The sequence below is a fragment of the Clupea harengus genome, chromosome 5 (assembly GCF_900700415.2).
Source record: "Clupea harengus chromosome 5, Ch_v2.0.2, whole genome shotgun sequence".
In the NCBI taxonomy this organism is placed as follows: domain Eukaryota; kingdom Metazoa; phylum Chordata; class Actinopteri; order Clupeiformes; family Clupeidae; genus Clupea; species Clupea harengus.
Window position 1 is genome coordinate 2327393 of NC_045156.1, and position 18503 is coordinate 2345895.

Here is an 18503-nt window from a genome sequence, read left to right on the forward strand (position 1 = left end):
TCCAATTAAGGGACTTCATAAACATGTGCGCCAACCCGTCACTTTTGCTGAGCAGTCCAATATAGAACGGCACTATGGAGAATGTAAGCCTCATGCATTTATATTTCACTTTTGACTGAAGTTTGGCATTAGGCCTGCATTGTCTGTTATCTCACATGTATTTATTCCTTTGCAGGAAGAACCTCTGGAAATGTCTTCCCTCTCTAAGAGCATAGCCGATATTTTTGCTGAAGAATCTGAAAGCGACCAAACATTTTATGGCTTTTCAGACAGTGAAATTGGTGAACTTTGGGATCTCAAGGTTAGTCGTTGTTCTGGTCGTCATTGTTAATGTTGCAAAGTGAGCCGTTTGTTATCAATATAAAGTGCTTATCTAATCAAACTGCGTCTGTGGCGTGGCAAACTATCACCACAGTCAACCCTACTGCTCTGCTCTACTCAAGTAACATTAGCCCGCCAATACTGAGATGATTTAGCTAAGGCTAGGCTATAATGTCTCCGGCTAGGCCAGGGGTGCCAGCTTTTTTTTAACAGGGCCAGACTAGAGTTTACTTAAAATCTTAAAATACTTGAGGGCCAGTTCCTTGTTTTTAATTGTACATGTGCATTCTATAACCTTTTATCTTAAGTGTTAATTAACTCGTGAATTAAATTAGCTGTCATCAATAACATGGCAGGCCTTGCCTGCACATCTTGTTGCAATGATTCGGTAACATTCAAAATGCACTGTGCAGTTTTAATGAATTATGAAACATTAAAATGGAAACGGCAACAACATTTGGAACAGCATTTTCCCATAGGCCAGACTTTGGACCTCCCTGGGTTAGGCGATTCAGTCTCCTGTCAACTGACAAGAATAAAAATGCAACTTCTAACGTAATGTTAATCAATGTTTGCTATGTGCTATATCATGATTATATATGATGAAGAGATGGAAATATATAGCAGGTTCGTATTTCCATTTGCATTGGAGTATGGATGCATGACCTCATGAATTGGACAAGAGTACAGTTTCCAAATCAAATTGTGGGCAAAGTGCAGGGCTCATCCTTGCCCTGGTAGGTATTGCATTGATTGTTGCAGTTCTTTGTATACCTGTCCACTGGCAGACATTGGATGGATGGGTTTAAGGTTACTGTTGTTGCAGTTCCATTTGCTGCCTGTAGCTGATGCACTTGTAGTACAATTGATATAGTGTGAGAGAGAGAACTGAAAATGTAGCCTTTATTGTAGAAGCATGCAGAACAGTGTGCATCTCTTCTCCAGAGCTCTGACGGTGAGGATGCAGACTGCAAGAGGTTCACTCCCAAGAAACCCTCTGGTCAGCGTTTCACCCTGAGAGTTGCCTTACGCCCACGTGCAGCCCCTCTTTCCCATCATGATGTGGAGGATAAGGAGGAGGAGGAGGAGGAGGAGGAGGAGGAGGAAGAGGAGGAGGAGGAAGACATGGAGGCAGAGAAAAGGGGAAGGCGTGGGGTCAAGCCCATGAAAAACCAAAAAAAGAGCGTCAAATTCGAGGTGGAGGAGAAGCCTGTAGTCCAGCAGTCGAAGTCTCCCCATTCATCTGATTCAGAGTCTGAGGCCTCTTTCCTGGAGAAAAGGGATATTAACATCAAAGCAAACAAAGCCATGGTAATCACAATGATCACTTGGGCCAAAGGTGGAATTGCAGGATGAAGGTGGCATATCAGACTGTAGCATGTAGTTCCATTTTACAGTTGTTAAGTTGTGCACAAGGTGTGAATTGAAGTTTGTTCTTCATAGTTGGCCCAACTGATGGCAGATTTGCAAAAGATGCCTGGACAGCTTCTGAATGCTAAACAAAGCCGCAAGAAGGAACCCCATTCTGTAAGTATGGTGTATATAGGAAGAGGAGTGTGTATATAGGCAGTTCGAGCTGCTGCTGATGGTTATATCTTTCCCCTGAGAGGATGTTAATAACCCTACCGTAACCTTGATCCTGACTGCAGCGTGCTCCTCGCTCCGCCACGGCTGGGGCGGAATCGCAGCGGCGGAACCCAGAGCGCACCTCCCGCAGGCAGACTCGCTCTATGGGCGGAGGCGCGGATCAGTCTGATGCTCAAGAGCACCTGGAGCTGAGTCTGGAGGAGGAACTAATCAAGGTTATTATAGAATCCAAACACTACATGCATTTCAGTTACAGTGCTGAAAAATGATTTCTGCTTAGAATTATTGTAAAGCCACTCACCTACCTGAGGCTTTTGTAAACCAACACACATTTATGCATATGTCCTAGGTCATAAAGTTATCACCTTGCAATAGATGTATTGAGCTACTTTACTTCATTGCGTGAATGTTGCGTGTGATGTGTGAAATGTCGGGACTGTTGGAAGGCTGCAGATTCTTTAGGCCATGGTCTTGTTTTAGGTGCGGAGTGCCCCACGCCCTCGAGCTGCCCCACGACCCAACCAGGGCAAACCTCGTGACATTCGTCCCGTGGAGGAGATTACTGAAGACGAGATTGAGCTTGTGGCGACCACCATGACCGAGAAGATCTATAATCGTGTCACAGTGAGTTCCCACCGATGAATGGTTGCTGAGTAAGATGAAACATGTGTCAAGCTTTCCTTTCCTCCTCTCTATAGGGTAGCACGTGTCACCAGTGCCGACAGAAGACGTTGGACACAAAGACGTATTGTCGCGGTGAGGACTGCCGTGGAATCATGGGGCAGTTCTGTGGCCCATGTCTTCGTAACCGCTATGGAGAGGACGTTCGTGCTGCTCTGATTGATCCGGTGTGTGTGTGTGTGTGTGTGTGTGTGTGTGTCCAACGCTTTGGTTCAAAAACGTTTGGCCTTGAGTAAAATCTCAGAACCACTCGGGTCTTATGTTAGTCCACCAGTGAAATATTTTCTACAGTAAAAAATGTTTTATTTGGTCTATGTCCGCCTGGGTGGATTTAGATGTATAGATAGATGGATACTTTATTAATCCCGAGGGAAATTTAGGTAGATCTTGGAGATTCCGCTACATCCTCAAACTTTCCGTTTTCGTAATCAGCCTGATTCTATCTGAATGGCCTCGTCATTATAATGCCCTTTTCATCAGTCTGGAACTCCCCCAAGCATACACCGTTCATGGCCACAGGCCTTTTGTCATACCAAGTATTTTGGCATTGAGCAGCTTCAGTTAGTGTTTTTTCCATTCAAGGTTAATTCTTTCAACAGTGAAATATAACACCAGGCTCAGTTATTTATTCCAGAGGATACATCTGAAGCGCCATAATTATGGTTTATAAATTCTATTTTATGTTGTCCCTTTCATTATTTAATTTTAATTCAAATGCCAGTTTTCTTCTGGTAATGACAACAACGGTGAACATCTATGAATCAGAATAGACCAATAACATTTATCTCCATACTAGTTAATGGTAACATAATACACTCATGGTTTATCTTTGAGGTGCTGAGATGCTAGGCACGTCTGAACTCAAACAATTTAATTTGACATTTGAAGGCATATGGATAGTTCTACTTTGTTAGTCTGATCTTGTGTGTCTTTGTTTATGCAGGAATGGAAGTGTCCACCGTGTCGTGGCATATGTAACTGCAGCTTCTGCCGTCTGCGAGATGGGCGCTGCCCGACAGGCATTTTGTTACCATTGGCACAGTACCATGGCTTCTCCGATGTTCACTCCTATCTCACCAGGTGTGTTTCCACACTTGTGACTTTTTTTATATATATATATATATATAATTGTTAGTTTTCTAACTAACTTTTTTTTCTTTTTTTTTTAATGCATTCAATTACTTGTTATTTTAAAGCTCAGTTGGTTTCTATTTAGCTAACATTGCTCTCTTTCATTGCAGCCTTCGCAACAAAATAAAAGCTGGGGTCGATGAGGAGGATGTGTAGGGAGTGAACCTGCCATTGAGCACCAGAGGGTGCCCTTTTTCGCTACACATTTTTCAGTGGGGAACTGCTCCACAAGTAATCATAAACCAATTTTAGTCACCTATGTTCTTGTTGGCAGAAGATAGTTCAACGTTTTTAAGCAGCAATGGCGTTTCTCACACACACACACACACACACACACACACACACACACACACACACACACACATATATATTTTACAACTTGTTGTGATATTTCTTAATAAAACAATTAACATAAAGTCTTCGCTTGACCAGAAACATTTGTGTGGGGATGTGTATGCTTGGTGTTTTGGTTGGGCTACTGGTAATTGCATCCAATTAAGCCATCCTATGTAGTGGTCTCCTTGGTACTGTGTACTGTTGCAAAGATAACTCCAACCCGACCCTGGGACTGTCTTGGTCCTCATGCAGTTGGACAAATCAGAGATGCTTAAAAAGAAAAATGACAGCAAGAGAGGTTATTTCCTTGGAGTCATAAAACAAAGCAAAATGTCTACACCTGCGACCAATGTAATTGTAACATATATTAGAGTTGTCCTAACATTCCTGTGTTCTAGTTCCATTTCCTGTAAACATAAAAATGAATTGCATGGATTTTTCCAGTATATTCCCCTGGAACACTTGTCACACTGATAATGCTGCAACTACAAATGCTTTAGTATGTGTGATACTGGAACACAGTGTGAGGGTTTTTAGGGGCATGTATGCATACAAACTTGCTGTTGTATCTATCAAAGATATCATTTACATTATGCACTTATAGTCGTGCACTTAACCCATTGAGTTCTATTCATTGTGTACAGAGGATGAGGTAAGCATATCAAAACAAACTGGACAAGGCCATAAGGATGTTAACAAAAACAAATGAAGCCCTTGGAATTCATTATTTTAATCCAGACATTGGCATTTGTAGCAGTAATATTCACAAGGTACAAAACCAAATCCCTTGCATAAAAAAGGTTCATACACGTGGTTGTCCTTTGGGGGGGGGGGGAGGGAAAATACAAATGAGGGGAAAAAACAAATCCTGCCCTTGTTGCAAAAACACAGATTGTACTGTTTACAAACTATCCAAGAATAGTGTATTCCAGCTCCAAACAGACCAACCCAATAAAAGTACTAATAAATGAAGAGGGAAGATGGACAACAGAAAAATACCTCTCCTTACAGTGAACCTTAGTAGCCCTTGAAACATTTCCCAAGCCCTGACTGACTGCATAACTACTGATGTGATGCTTAGAAACTCCCACGCTGCATCCTCCTTACCCCCTGATTTAGGGACGAATCAGCACAATAGGAAAATGTCTTTGTTCACTGCTGGTGTTGAAAAGGTTGATTTAGTACACACAATGCAAGACAGCATTTTAGACTGAGCAAAAGGCCCATCCTTGTCTGTGAGACAAATGTAAAAGCAAAAAAATATAAAATGGGGGCAGAGTCATGGATGATGTAACATTGCTCACATTCAGAACAGATACAGAATTATGTTTCAGCGAATTGTTACTATTGTTCTACTCCATGATAGTGCATTCTATATCTGGGTGAGGGCATCTGAAACACGAAGGAGCAGCTGTTTGATATACGAACCAAAGATGACTGACTTAAAGCAGGAAGCCACACTTGAGGCCAGGCTGATTTTGGGTTCAACAAAACTCTGGACAACAGACACTGCCGTGGTTTTCTTTGAAAATTAAGCAAAGTCCTGATGTTCAAATTCCTGCCCCTGAGAATCAATTTACCACCTGATAGAAAGCGGACCTTTGGTTTGGATTAAATCTGAAACAGACTTTGTTTAAAAAACAAATGTTCTTTTGATTCTTGTGATTTGAGTAAAGAGAAATGTTAGGAAAACACTCCGATAAGAACACATTTTACCACAGAAAAGGGAACACATTAGGAGGTTCTCAATTATAACAAAGTAAAGTTAGGCAGATCTGGACTGTACTGAATGCAATACATAGTTCTATTTAGAACACTCTGAGTTTAACTTACAAATGTACTCTCAGAAAGAAAAAACTACATTTATATAAAAATGATAATAATTAAGGTTAAGATCTGATTGTATGAGACAGACAACACACAACAAAAGGCAATTTCAGGTGATCATACAAGCTGATCCTTCCTATGGTAATTTGTAGTTTTCAGAGTTTAGAAAAAATATAATTTATGTACAAAAACACTAAAAAAAAAGTTTGTTTTTGCTATGATAAGTTATCAAAGCATGATGGCTTGTGAGTGTACCTATCATTCATGTAAAAAAAAAAAAAAAAAAGAAAGAAAACATACATATGACCACCACAAGGATTTTAGTGTCCTTCCACCCTGCGTAGATTAGTGCTCCTGGGAGGGGGTTTCTGAAGTCACTAGTGACCTAATTCTCCTTCTGTATGGTGCATAAACTGGCCTTCCAGTGCGAGTGGTCAAACTGGACTGCTCAGAAACAAGCCTTAGCAGTGCTGCAGTGTTGGGGGGAGGTTCAAGAGACGCGCTGGACTTGGGGCTGGCTGCCGGGTCCAGGCGGGACACGCCCAGACAGAGCCGGCAGGTGTAACCTGAGAGGAAAGGGAGGGCGCTGCCAACTCCACAGGCTGGCGTAGTGGGTGTGTGTGTTTTAAAGGCACCACACCTCCCACAAACATCAGTTACAAAGTGTTTGGAGTTCTAGCGAGTCAGAACTTTGTGCTACAGCGGAACATTTTCCCTTATGACGCAAGCCCACTTGTGTTGCAGTCTCTTGCCAAACCTAACCACTTCGGTTAGTTTGTCCCTTCCTGACCTTTTCCGTTTCATTGCATGGTTCTTGCAAAACACCCGTGCCTATTACTACTCCGAAACATCGTCCCTGACCTTAATCCCCCTCCCCCCACTCACACACCCATCCATTCCTCCATCCTCCCTTCTGAGCTCTAAATTCCCACACGTCCCTCTTGCTTCTCCATTCAGTCCACTGCCCCGGCCCCCTGCGCTCCCTCAGTAGCCATTGCTGTTCATGTTCAGTGAATGGATATCCGTCACCTGCATGACGTTAATGCCGCTGCTGGCTAGCCTGGCGATGCCCTCAGGCGACAGAGTCTCCATGGTGATAAGTGTGGGCGCCTCAGGTTGCGCGCTGTTGTCTGAGGCCATGGGGGCGGGGGAAGCAGATTCGGAAGTGGGCTGGCCTGCCACTGCCGTGCCCTTCTTGTTCAAGTGGGTCTTGATGTGCTTGGATAGGTGGTCGCTGCGCATGAAGCGCTTGGGACATTCTGGACAGGAGAACTTCTTCTCGCCTGCAAAGGAGCGATGCATAGGAACAGAGGAAGAGGTTAACAGCAGGGAACAGAAGGGATCTGGGCAACAAATGTATGAAAACTGTCTATATGTCTATGCCAAACACTCCACTGAAAATGTGCTCCATCTGAAAGATTTTGCATTGCCCTCCACCCAAGCACAGAAGTGCAGCTACATCACTTCAAGTGACTTTCAGACTCACCGGTGTGGGTGCGCTTGTGTCGCTGAAGCTCATCCGAACGGGTAAAGCGCTTGCCACAGAAGGACCAGGAGCAGACAAACGGCCTCTCTCCTGTGTGCCAGCGCAGGTGGGCGCGCAGGTGGGACGTCTTGCCGTAAACCTTGTTGCAGCCGGGGATGTGGCAGATGTGCTGCTTCTTCTTGGTGGGGTCTCTACTGGTGGAGAGAGAAAGCATGGAGATCAAATTTGAAAGGGGTGAGTGACAGACAAAACAAATGGATACTCACACAAGGAAAACGGAGGCTTATCATAACTACGGGATATGAAGTACATGTATTTATTTTTCTTTCTTCCATTTTTGCTGATGGAAGGTATTATCCCAAAAACAACCTTACCGTCCCTCCCCATCCTTGCAGTAGGGGCAGGTGCAGGCTTCTCGGCGCGTTCGTCTGTTGGGGGTCGGGCTGGTTTCCATGCCCTCTTCCAGTGCTGCGTCATCCATGCTGTCGTTGCCAGTTGCATTTTGCATGCTCTGGTCTCCTGCACAACAGAAGAGAACACCAGGTCCGTGTTTATGGGAGTCTTAGAGCACTCATGACCATAGATTCAACCCAAAAGAATCTTCAAAAATCAAGAACGCATCAAGGCAAGTAGACTTCCACTGGTTTTAAGATGATTTGTTCAAACTCTTCACACCACAATATGGTCACAGGCAAGTTAAGAAAAAAAGATGTACTGGAATTTCACCACCATAGGAAAAGACGCCTCTGGTGTGTAAACACCAACAGGCTGAGTCAAAGTAAAAGGCCAAAAGAACGCTCACTGGAATTGGCTTCCTTTCCCAAGAACAGTACAGGAAGGAAATCTGTGACGTCCCCCCCCCATGAACACGCATCATTGCAGTCTAATCAGTCTAACTACCCGGCCATCCTTTAGTTGTTTTCAAGTAGGACACCAAACAGATAAGCATGGGTGGCACAGTGCAGACGTGGACACACCCCTCACCCCGCCTCCACTCTAGCCGTGGAGACGGACTGGGGACAGGCCTTCCCTGATAAGCTCTTTTCTGAACGGGTGCGTAGGGCTGGGGGAGTTACACTTTCTTACGGAAAAGAAGTAAAAATCATTCACAATTGGTCATGGCCAAGGGACACATACTCACTTACTCTCTCTCTCTCTCTCTCTCTCTCCCCCTTAGGGAAACACAGTGTCATGCTGACACTTGCACAAACAAACCCATTTGAACTAGACAAACCAGTAAGGCAACACCAAACAGGAAGTAACTTCCTTGCTTTTCTACAGACTGCAATTAGAGAAGTTTAACTCCCCGTCATTGCTAAATTAACCACATGTAGCGTATATTTCATAACGAGCAATATGAAGAAAGTTAGTACAGAAGTGGGTATAACAGCATATCTACAGATGAACAATAACTCCAGATTATCTAGTAACTTTGACAGTTTCACGCAGCATATATGTGATGTCAGTGATTCATGTGATTACCACATGAATCTGGTATTCATTATGTTAGAGACGTTTGAAATATTTAAAGATAAGAATCATTTTGGCTGTTGAAATGTTAAATTACTAAGCCTACTGAATATTGAAATGAAGCAGCAGAAAAAAAATTATGTTTTTGACCATGACTGTTAACACAAACACAAAATATCCTTTGACTTTCAAAATAGATAGTGCATGTGCTGGAAATAATTTGGAAGGTAAGAGGACATCAACAAACTGTAGGATGTGAAGTGACCAGACTTTCCAGTGACTAATGACTAACTGGGTGAGTTGAAGTGGTGAAGCCAAAAAAACAAACTCAATTATTAACTACTCCTCCTCTCCCCTTCCCCGACTGACCTGCTGGGTTGGCGATGGCAATAGGCACCCCTTGCAGATGGTGCATCTGCAGCCCGGCGTTGCCCAGCGGGTTCAGGTTGATGGTCTGCAGGCCCTGGAGCTGCACCGTGCCTCCAGTCTGTGTCTGTGCGAGCTGTGGGATGGACTGCATGGGAGCCAGCGTGATCTGAGCCCCTCCTGGGTTCTGGAGCTGAATGGTCTGCCAGCTGACCTGGCCGTTGGCCCCTACCGTGCGCAGCAGGATGGGCCCGCTGTTGGGGATGGTCTGGATCTGCAGGTTTTGGAGGGCGTCCTGAGAGATGGTCGGTGTGGCAAACACCTGGCCCCCTGCTGTAGTCACCGTGCCTTGCTGGATGGATTGGAGCGTCTGGGCGCCCTGAAGGATCTGCTGTGGTTGGATGAGGATCTGTTGCTGTTGTTGTTGCTGCTGCTGCTGCCCATCTCTGTTATCAGGCTGGATGGGTATACCCCCTGTTGCATTCTGGAAGGTTCCGGTGACTACTGTGTTGGTGCTCTGAGCCTGCGTTGATATCCCATATGAGGTGACAGGCTGGCTGGAGGCGGTGGTGATGGCGCTGGTATAGTAATTTGAGGACACTGCTGTGGGCTGCTGCTGCATCAGCTGCTGGTTGTTCCCTGCATCTGTAGTGGGCACTCCAGTGCTCACTGGCAGGAGGGTAATATTGCCATTGAGCGACACCGGCATATTCGCCAGGAACTGTGTCTGGTTGGGCAGCATGGCATTGCCCAGGCCCAGGTTCTGGAGGGATATGCCTTGCTGAATTAGGCCCGGAACAGTCAGGATGTTACCTGCAGCCCCAGACCTGTTGGTGGCTGCAATGAGCTGCTGACCACCATTGGGGGAGGACACAAGCTGAAACTGGCCACCCCCCAGTAATGAAGAGTCCTGCTGGGTTTGGGCAAGCTGCAGCTGCTGCCCATCCACAGTCTGGAATTGGGGTATGACCTGGTACTGGATATTGGGCATCACACCAGAGAGGGTTGTAAGCACTTGTTGGCCCTGCATATTGTTGGCCATTACATACTGCTGCTGGGGCTGGTGATGTACCCCTGCTGCCGAGGACACCACCAGCCTGTGCTTCTGATCCTCAGCCATGACCAGAGAGGTGCTGGTGTTGGGATTGGCAGTGGACGTAGCACCGGCTGAGATGACTTGCCAGCCGTTGGCAGTGTGTGTGATCTGAGAGTGGCTGAGGTCTAGCTGCTGACTTTGCTGCTGGTTTTGCTGATCAGATGTGGCATCATTCTCATCCATGCGACTGCAGGTAGCTGCTAACAGAGCGAGGGGAGATGGCTGCTGGGAGTCCTGTCGAATTAGAAAAAAGAAACGTGGTTATTGGTTGTTACACTAAGTTTAATACACCTATGGCTTTCAGCAGTTGCTCTGTCAACTGTTTGTGTAAAGTAAGAGACAACACAAAGAAAATGTTTTACAAATTATTGTATTTCATTAGTACAGAGATTACTCAGTCGCAGCTCTGATACCACTGTCTTTTCTGTTGGAATACTTGTGGGAATGAGAGGAGGGAAGGGGAGGGAGGGAAAGGAGGGAACCAGGCTATTTGGATATGGGTGGGATCGCAGATTCTTTCTGTCCTCCCAAGCTCCAGCGCCTAGCCACGCATACCCTCCCCCACCCCACCCATTTCCCTCCCACCCATTCTTCTACCCTATAAACTCGCTCAGGCGCATGTAGCCACCCCTCCGTGGGCAGCTAGAATGGGCCGCGCAGCCCGAATTCAAAGTGCGGGGCTTGACAGGAACACCCCGCGTAGCCTCTTTTACCTCCACCGCCGTCCTACCTCCCACCCAAAGACATGTGCGCTAGCAAAACCGACAACAAATGCCGTCCGTCACACCACTTCAAAAGCTTTCAAATCTAGCTGCCTAGCCGACTCAGTTGTATTTATTTCAGCATGATTTGCCGCCACCACATCGAAAAATCATTTGAATCACTTATAACGTTAGCTAACGCACTTTAAGATCATCTAAAAAGTTAGTTTAAAGTGCTACCGAACTTACCTGTTCGGTATTTCTGTTTCGCTTTTGAAGGAAGCCTCCGTCACTTTCCACCAGCGCGGCCATTTCATCTTGTTGTTGCTCTGCGTGAAAACGTAACTTAGCTAGCTAGTTGTAAAAAAGGATCCCTTCGAAAATACTTTTGTCAAACTTCAGCGTGACTAACAAGCATTGTCAGACATTAACACACAGTTGGTTCATTTTTACACAACGCGGAAGTGAAAACATTTACTCTAATCACTAATTATGGAACACGTTGATTAACGTAGCTAGCCCGCTAATTTTGCTGGCAAAATATCTTGGTCCATCAATCTGCCTAGATGGCTCTCAACAGATTGCTAAGGCTAGCTATGTATCCTAGCATAGCTTGCTACCAAAGCTGACACGAGCCAAGAATGTCACTGAATCCTGTTGCTTGTAGTTTCCCGTGGCTTTTAACCCAACTTACTGGGTTCAGTCAGGCAAATACATGTTGCTTAAGTTACCTACCCAATGTCACGACATTTCACTCGACCGTTAAATGATTCTAGCTATAAATTAACCATCTTAAAGTGACTGACTATCTTAGGTTTGCTACCTGGTCATTGAACAGTTTGCTAACCATACCTAACGTTAGCTGATAAACCAGCTCTCCATGTCAACTGTTACTACTCCAACAACTACTTCTGACCGTATAGCTTAACACAGAAAAGTTGTTTGTCAGCACGTCGCAGTCTAAAGTTAAGGTTACAGTATCACACACACCATTCCGTAATATGGGAAACTTAGTTATCTGTTGGTTAAAGTAGCTAGTTAGCTACAAGCTAAAGGAAATAGCTACTCATTTCGTTGTTAAACCATTAACTTCACCAAGTTAGCGTTATAGCTTAAAAAGCTAACTATTTGGGATTAAGTCTACATCTATACTCACGTCCGGGTTATATACGCATAATCCACAAGCACATCAATGCCAATATAAAAGCCAAATGTTGTTGCACAGAAGCTGGTAAACTTAAAAAAAAAAAATTCACTCACCACCAGTCATAGTTCTGAGACGTGAGGAGTTTCTCGGGCTTCTTCTAGACTGACATCAACTTGCAAACCACGCAACCGAACTTGACGGCGGTACGGCGAAGGAGAGAAGGAAAACTTAGTTCTCCAATAGAAATGCCAATAGTTTAGTTTTGAGCCAATAGAAATCTCTTGTAGGAGATTCTTTTCTTAAGTACGTTCTGTTAAAGTTTCACCTCGAAGTGATATGGAATGTTGGGCGTGAACAATACTACATGCAGTCCAGTAAGCATTGTACATTTGTGTCAAGGCGCATGAAACACCCAATGGCAGCCAGATTCAGAGGCGGATATTTGGGTGGGGTCAGCTAAAAGTAGGTTGTGCTGCGTATGTTTGACTAGTGTGACGTCGGAGGGAGGGATTTTTTGGCGCAAATGGCGCCATTGATGAATTCACCCGAATGTAGCAGGGCATAGTAGGTTCTAAATGTTACATAGAGTGATGAAACTGAACTGTTGTGAATTGCTAGTTCAAATAGTAGGCTAATGTAAGAAGAATTAAAATTACTCTTTGGGTTTTATTTTATTGCGAAAATCCTGGTAGGTAACCAGGATCTCGCCAAGACATTCCTCCTGTTTGTATGTCTGTTGCTGAGTGATTATGGAAAGTGGGCAGAGGTATTATTTGTAAACATATTCCATTTAATACAATATAAGTATATTGTCATTGTGTAGTAAATTGAGTTGACGTAAAAATCAAGACAAAACTTTCTATCTACACTGAAGACTGCACCACCCTGGATGAACCTTCTTAAAGAGTATAATGTTTACCTGCTGCACTTGTGTGTCTGTATTTTTTCTTTTCCTCTCAGTTAAATGTGAAGAACTAACAGCTGTGAAAAGAGGAGGATGACAGAGCAGTCACATTCAGACCAGGGCCGAGAATGTGTACTGGCCACTCCCAATGGTCTTGGGGGCTGGTAGAGGGCCTGACAAACACCGGGGGTGGGAGGGCTGCTGGGCCGTAACTGCCTAAGAAAGGGGTGGGGGGCTGGGTGGGGACAGAATTTTAGTGTGTGTGTGAGAACAGAGAAGGGGGTGCCCGAGGAGCACATGCCGTTTGCGTGTAAACAGTGAAGGCCACTGCCCAGTAAGGGTGGAGTTCTAGAGCCTCATGCACACCCACCTCTCCCGCAGCCCTCCTCTTGACCACGCATGCTGCATGGCTCACAAGACCACATTGCTGCTTCTGTAGTGCAAAGGCACCAGAATACAGAGCAAAAGCATGACAAATCTCCATGGAGAGAAAACAAAGCAGCAAAAAAATATATTAAGGTGCACTCTGCACCAGAGTTATTACAATTGACTACAACTAAAGCAGTGAAAAAATAATTCCACTAACTGAAATAAAAATTAAAACTACAATGAACAATGCAACACGAACTAAAATAAAACTGCAGGTAAAATTGTTTTTGTTTCCACCCTCGATTTGCACTGTGGTTACTATACCGCTTTGTCCTGTTCTGTTAACTAACACTAAAACAAACAAAAAAATAAACAAAAGTGAAAAACCAAGCTGAAAGATTTAATACAAATAAAAACTAATTTTAAAACTATAATAATTCTGCTCTGCACATGACAGTATTCACATGAATATAAAGTGAGACCTGAAAACCTAAACCAGATGATTTATTTTGGCTAATCTGTCACCCTCCTCATAAACTCACTGGATACACATAAAACAACTGTAAGTGAAACAGATAGTTTTGTAAAAAAAAAAACACAGTCACTAAAACCATTAATGAGGTACTACACAAAAAATATACAGGAATATGCTTGGAATAACAGACAGAAATGAGAACATTCATTCTATATGTTGTACGCTTAGGTACTGCTTTGATGTGTAGATTGTACAGTGGAAGTTTTCAGCGGCAGCTTTCAAAGCACTGAAACCATTCCTGCTCCATAGCTTGGGCAGTCCAGACACAGAACACCTCAGTCCAGAGAGGACAGGGCCCCCAGAGTACAATCACCCTCAAGCTTTTACCAAAGGATGGGCAAACCAAAGCTGTGAATTATATTATGGCATGTCTGCCACCTAGTGGCGACCATAACGCAGTCGTGGAAAAAAACATGAATTTGTTCCTCTTCAGGGTGACGGTTACTGCTGAGATAACCCAACATTTAGAGTATAGAGTTTTTTAGTCGTAAATCATGTATCTGTACATACTATTAATATATTCCAATTGCTGTTGGTTTTATTATCAGGGCTGATCAAACTCTGTTCCTTATAAAGAATGTTTTGTTGGTAAAATCTGGCAAAATGTAGGCCTATCATACTAAAGGGTAACTGGTGTTGTAACTAGCAAGTCTGGGTGATAGGCCTGGTTTGCCACCAAGAATGGGAAAACTATAAGACACTCTTTACGAACAGTATGAACGGTGAGTGTTGAAATTAAACGTAATTGACCAGACTATCATAATAATAATTTGCATGTGTGACTGTCCTATTTATGGTGACTATAGATTTTAATTTAAGGTAGTGAAATAGGCTTATACATTTCACTGTTATTCTAATTGCCATCTGCTTTGCTAATGTATTAAAAACTCACCATGAAAATACATAGCCAAGAAAAAGGAGTGAGTTGTTTTTCTTTATTTACAAATTAGAATTTTTTTCATTTGGTAATGTAACTTGCCTAAGTTCTGAACACCTGTAGCGTGCCACATAGATAGATAGATGGATACTTTATTAATCCCGAGGGAAATTTAGGTCATCCAGTAGCTTATACACATATACACTTATACACCTCACCGACATACATACATAAATCACATATACATACACATAGGGAGAACATATATACATACACATAGGGAGAACATTTTCACACAGCGTGTCTTTATTTGCTCTCATTATTATATAATGCATGAATAAATTATTATGTGATGCACAATATTAGTTCAAATGTTAACAGATGTCATCATTTTCTTTCAGTTGATACACACACACATACATCAGCCAATACAGTTTAGTTGGCCCTACATCTGCCCCTCCGTGTCCTCTTGTTCTTGCCAGTGACTAACCTATGGCACTAGGTTACATTTAGTTACTAGTTACATTTCCTCCTGTTTCCGTTGGTGTTAATGCATTAGACTATTCTGGTGTCTTTGATATTATGAGGGTGCTGATATATTAAGCATATCTTTTTAAAATGTCATATAAATCTGAAGGCTATTTTTTTACATTTTTGTTCGTGTGCACATGTAACCTGTCAAATTAACTTGACCAAAATCCGTGAGGTCAGTGCCCCCCACGCACACACAACGACAATACGCGCAAGCATATTGTTATGTTTGCGAGGCATTTTGTAAACAAGTCTACGTTCGCCCCATAAAGATAATAAGTTGTTCAGTGATTAACCATGGTTCTTACCTTCTGAATGCTGAAACATCGTTGACTGTTGGCTGTGACTGTTATGCAGACTGTCAGCTGCACCGTGCGAACACAACAGTCTCGCACTGCTCAGCAGTCTATTGGACTTGTAATCAGGGCCGGCGATTGCTATAGGCGAACTAGGCGACTGCCTAGGGCGACAAATGGGTTGGGGGCGCCTTCTAGTGTCGCCCTTGGACCTACTTCCCATTAATCATAGTTAGAATAACAAGCAAATAAAAACATGTTTATTAATCATGATCATCCGAGGGCGCCCCTTCAGCCATACGTTTACTTCAACCTGATTTTTAGATTGAATTGATGGTTATTGTCGATGGGGGGAGGTTGCGTTAAGTTACGTTACGTTAGTTATGTGAGGGCTCCTGCACACTACCAGGGTGGGGTGAGCCGTGAGCGTGTCAGCTACATGACATTCGCAAAAATGAAGCGGTCAAAACCATCTGGAGCACAGGGACGAAAACGAAGAAAGGAAGAAGAGGAAAAGAAAGCCAAGTATAGAGGTAAGTCTTCTCATCTCAGCCATTAAGGTGTCAAACGAAATACATGTAGTATTGTGCATCACCTAATATTGGACGTTTCATTGCTGTCACTTAGGCTAGCTATAGCTAGCTAGCGACTGTTATTTGCTAATTTGCTACGTAGGCTATTACTAGCAAACGTAACTTCACTGATAACCTACATGGATGTAAATGTCAAAAGACCAGTATCTGGATAACGTATGCTAGTTATGAAAAGTACAGTTGCTGTCTACATTCATTATAAATTGCATAAGTTCTGTTTAGTGAATTCACAACTAGCAGGTGCATACACACACAGTAACCATTTTGGGGATAGTGGTGTTGTAGTGTGGTGGTGGTGTTGTTTGGGGATAGTGGTGGTGTACACGCTTCTGTACAGTTCCTCCCCAGGAATATACTAAAATTTTTGTTTATTTTTGTTTTAAATTGGCCAGATGCACTCAGGCAATTTTTGCAGAGGCCGCTGTAGAAAGGACCCCTGATTCGCCTCCCTCTGAACTTTGTAAGTAGCCTACACAACTAGTAGCCTACTACTGTTGCTGTTTTTGTTATTGTTATTATTATTAGCAATTATTACTTTCATAATCACATCACATTAATACTACTAATTGTAATCAGTAGCCTAGTATTATTTAGCCTTGTGGCAGTAATTGTAATATATCTACTACAAGTTACATGGTCAGATAAAATGTATGTGTACAATGCAACTATGTGGTAGGATGATAGAAATGACCAAATGCAACTGTGTAACGAACAGCATGGATGAACTCTGTGTTTAAATACAGCTGCAGGAGAAGGGACATCCAGTAGTACTCAAGGGGCCAGTAACACACAGGCCAGGAACACACAGCCTGCATCAGGTGAGTCTATTTAATAGTATTTATTCAAGCCACATCCATACTTTAAAGTACAATAGAAACATGTTAGCATGTATTAAATACAATAGCTTGTTTTCTTAAAGAAGTTAAACCACATTCATGGTCATTTCACTTATTATATTAAACACCGCGTGTCTGGCTATACAATATGCTTGAATACAGGTGAAGGTGAAGGGACCTCCAGGACCACATCAAGCACTCAGGGCACCAGTGAAACTACACTGCCGCCTGCAGACACCTCACCCTCCACAATTCCTGCTATCCAGGGAGAACCTATAGATCCTGCTGACTGGCCAGCCCTCTGTGATCCGGTAAGGACAGAGTTAGTTTGCAGAGGACCATACCAGACCAGTCCAGACTTTACATTTCCAAAAAGAGATGAAGGGAGAAGCTGCCACCACAACCACTTCTACAGGAAATTAGTAAATGGGGAGAAAATCAAGAGAAGCTGGCTTGTATATTCAAGGAAAAACAATACTCTGTATTGCTTCTCCTGCAAGCTCTTTTCACAGAAAAATGACCACTTCATTAGGAGTGGCCTAAATGACTGAAAGAATTGTAGTGAGGTATTTGAGATATTTTGTAGTGGTACGTACAGTATCCATAAAAGCACTTTTGTTTGTAGAGGGTATAGTTAGGGTATAGAGGGTCATAATTTGCTTAAATGTCCTTACAGGTGCTTAAGAGTGTTTTGCACAGTTTATGGAGTTAACTTAATCCTAACTTTGAGTGTGTAATAAATTATTTAAAATAATAAAAAAGAAAATGTTCTGAAACTATTCTGGTGTTTGTTGTCCTTGCAACATTTATTGTTGAACTGCAATGTATAATAGTAGAATTATAAGTGGGTGAAAAAACTGCTATGCAAAGTAAAGTGATGTTAAGTATTGTGTGTGTGTGTGTGTGTGTGGGGGGGGGGCGCAAAACTCAATCTCGCCTAGGGCAACCAAAGGGATAGAGCCGGCCCTGCTTGTAATTATTATTCTATGCTGTTGGGAGTGAACATCCGTGAGATCGGTGAAATTCAGTGTCACTACGTGAAACATGTGAAATGTTGAATGTCGTGAGATTTGACAGGTCATGTAACCTCATTTGTAGCATAGGCGTAGACGTAGTTACGCAGAATTGCGCAAATGATGGACCAACGTATTTGTTTTCACATCACAATGACTTGGGCAACTTTACCAAGATATGAGTTTGCGCGTCTCGCAAATACTGTAGGCACTACAAATCAATGAAACATGGATATATCTTATCTAAGGGTAACAAGCCTTCTTAAAGTTGTTCTTTTTCACGTTCGCATTTAATGGTGTGTTTAAAGCCGCAAGAGAGGGGTTATGTTTTTTGTTTTATGGTGAGCTATTTCTCTGAACAATTGCGGAATTGGTCTAGTTTGATCTACCACACTAAAGG

General features: G+C 43.2%; 2 protein-coding genes across 4 annotated transcripts; one reads left to right on the forward strand and one right to left on the reverse strand.

The window, feature by feature from the left end:
• Position 1: 1 nt before the first annotated feature.
• Positions 2 to 4061, forward strand: LOC105900412 (cell division cycle-associated protein 7-like). The gene is made up of 9 exons (XM_012827722.3): positions 2 to 83; positions 176 to 301; positions 1267 to 1632; positions 1765 to 1848; positions 1971 to 2123; positions 2389 to 2532; positions 2607 to 2756; positions 3533 to 3669; positions 3831 to 4061. The coding sequence occupies exons 1-9, from the start codon at positions 75 to 77 to the stop codon at positions 3874 to 3876; spliced, it is 1215 nt and encodes a 404-aa protein (XP_012683176.2). The 5' UTR covers positions 2 to 74; the 3' UTR covers positions 3877 to 4061.
• Positions 4062 to 4767: 706 nt separating this feature from the next.
• Positions 4768 to 12591, reverse strand: sp1 (sp1 transcription factor). Of its 3 annotated transcripts, none has more exons than XM_012827512.3 (6): positions 12263 to 12591; positions 11252 to 11331; positions 9209 to 10535; positions 7744 to 7888; positions 7370 to 7563; positions 4768 to 7166 (listed from the first exon to the last, which is right to left on the reverse strand). In XM_012827512.3, exons 1-6 carry the CDS (start codon positions 12270 to 12272, stop codon positions 6868 to 6870), a joined length of 2055 nt encoding a protein of 684 aa, XP_012682966.2. In that variant the 5' UTR covers positions 12273 to 12591; the 3' UTR covers positions 4768 to 6867. The 3 variants fall into 3 exon arrangements, with proteins under 3 accessions (XP_012682966.2, XP_012682973.2, XP_042563690.1); XM_012827519.3 differs by having other exon boundaries at positions 7370 to 7560; positions 12263 to 12590; XM_042707756.1 differs by lacking the exon at positions 11252 to 11331 and having other exon boundaries at positions 7370 to 7560.
• Positions 12592 to 18503: the final 5912 nt, after the last annotated feature.

What these genes read in the sequence shown, in the direction of transcription:
- sp1 (XM_012827512.3), bottom strand. An exon ending in GAAACAGAAATACCGAACAG is followed by an intron (nt 10,536 to 11,251) that starts GTAAGTTCGGTA and finishes CTAATTCGACAG; the next exon opens with GACTCCCAGCAGCCATCTCC. An exon ending in TGCCATCGCCAACCCAGCAG is followed by an intron (nt 7,889 to 9,208) that starts GTCAGTCGGGGA and finishes TCTGTTGTGCAG; the next exon opens with GAGACCAGAGCATGCAAAAT.
- LOC105900412 (XM_012827722.3), top strand. An exon ending in TCAAAGCAAACAAAGCCATG is followed by an intron (nt 1,633 to 1,764) that starts GTAATCACAATG and finishes TGTTCTTCATAG; the next exon opens with TTGGCCCAACTGATGGCAGA. An exon ending in GTGCTGCTCTGATTGATCCG is followed by an intron (nt 2,757 to 3,532) that starts GTGTGTGTGTGT and finishes TTGTTTATGCAG; the next exon opens with GAATGGAAGTGTCCACCGTG.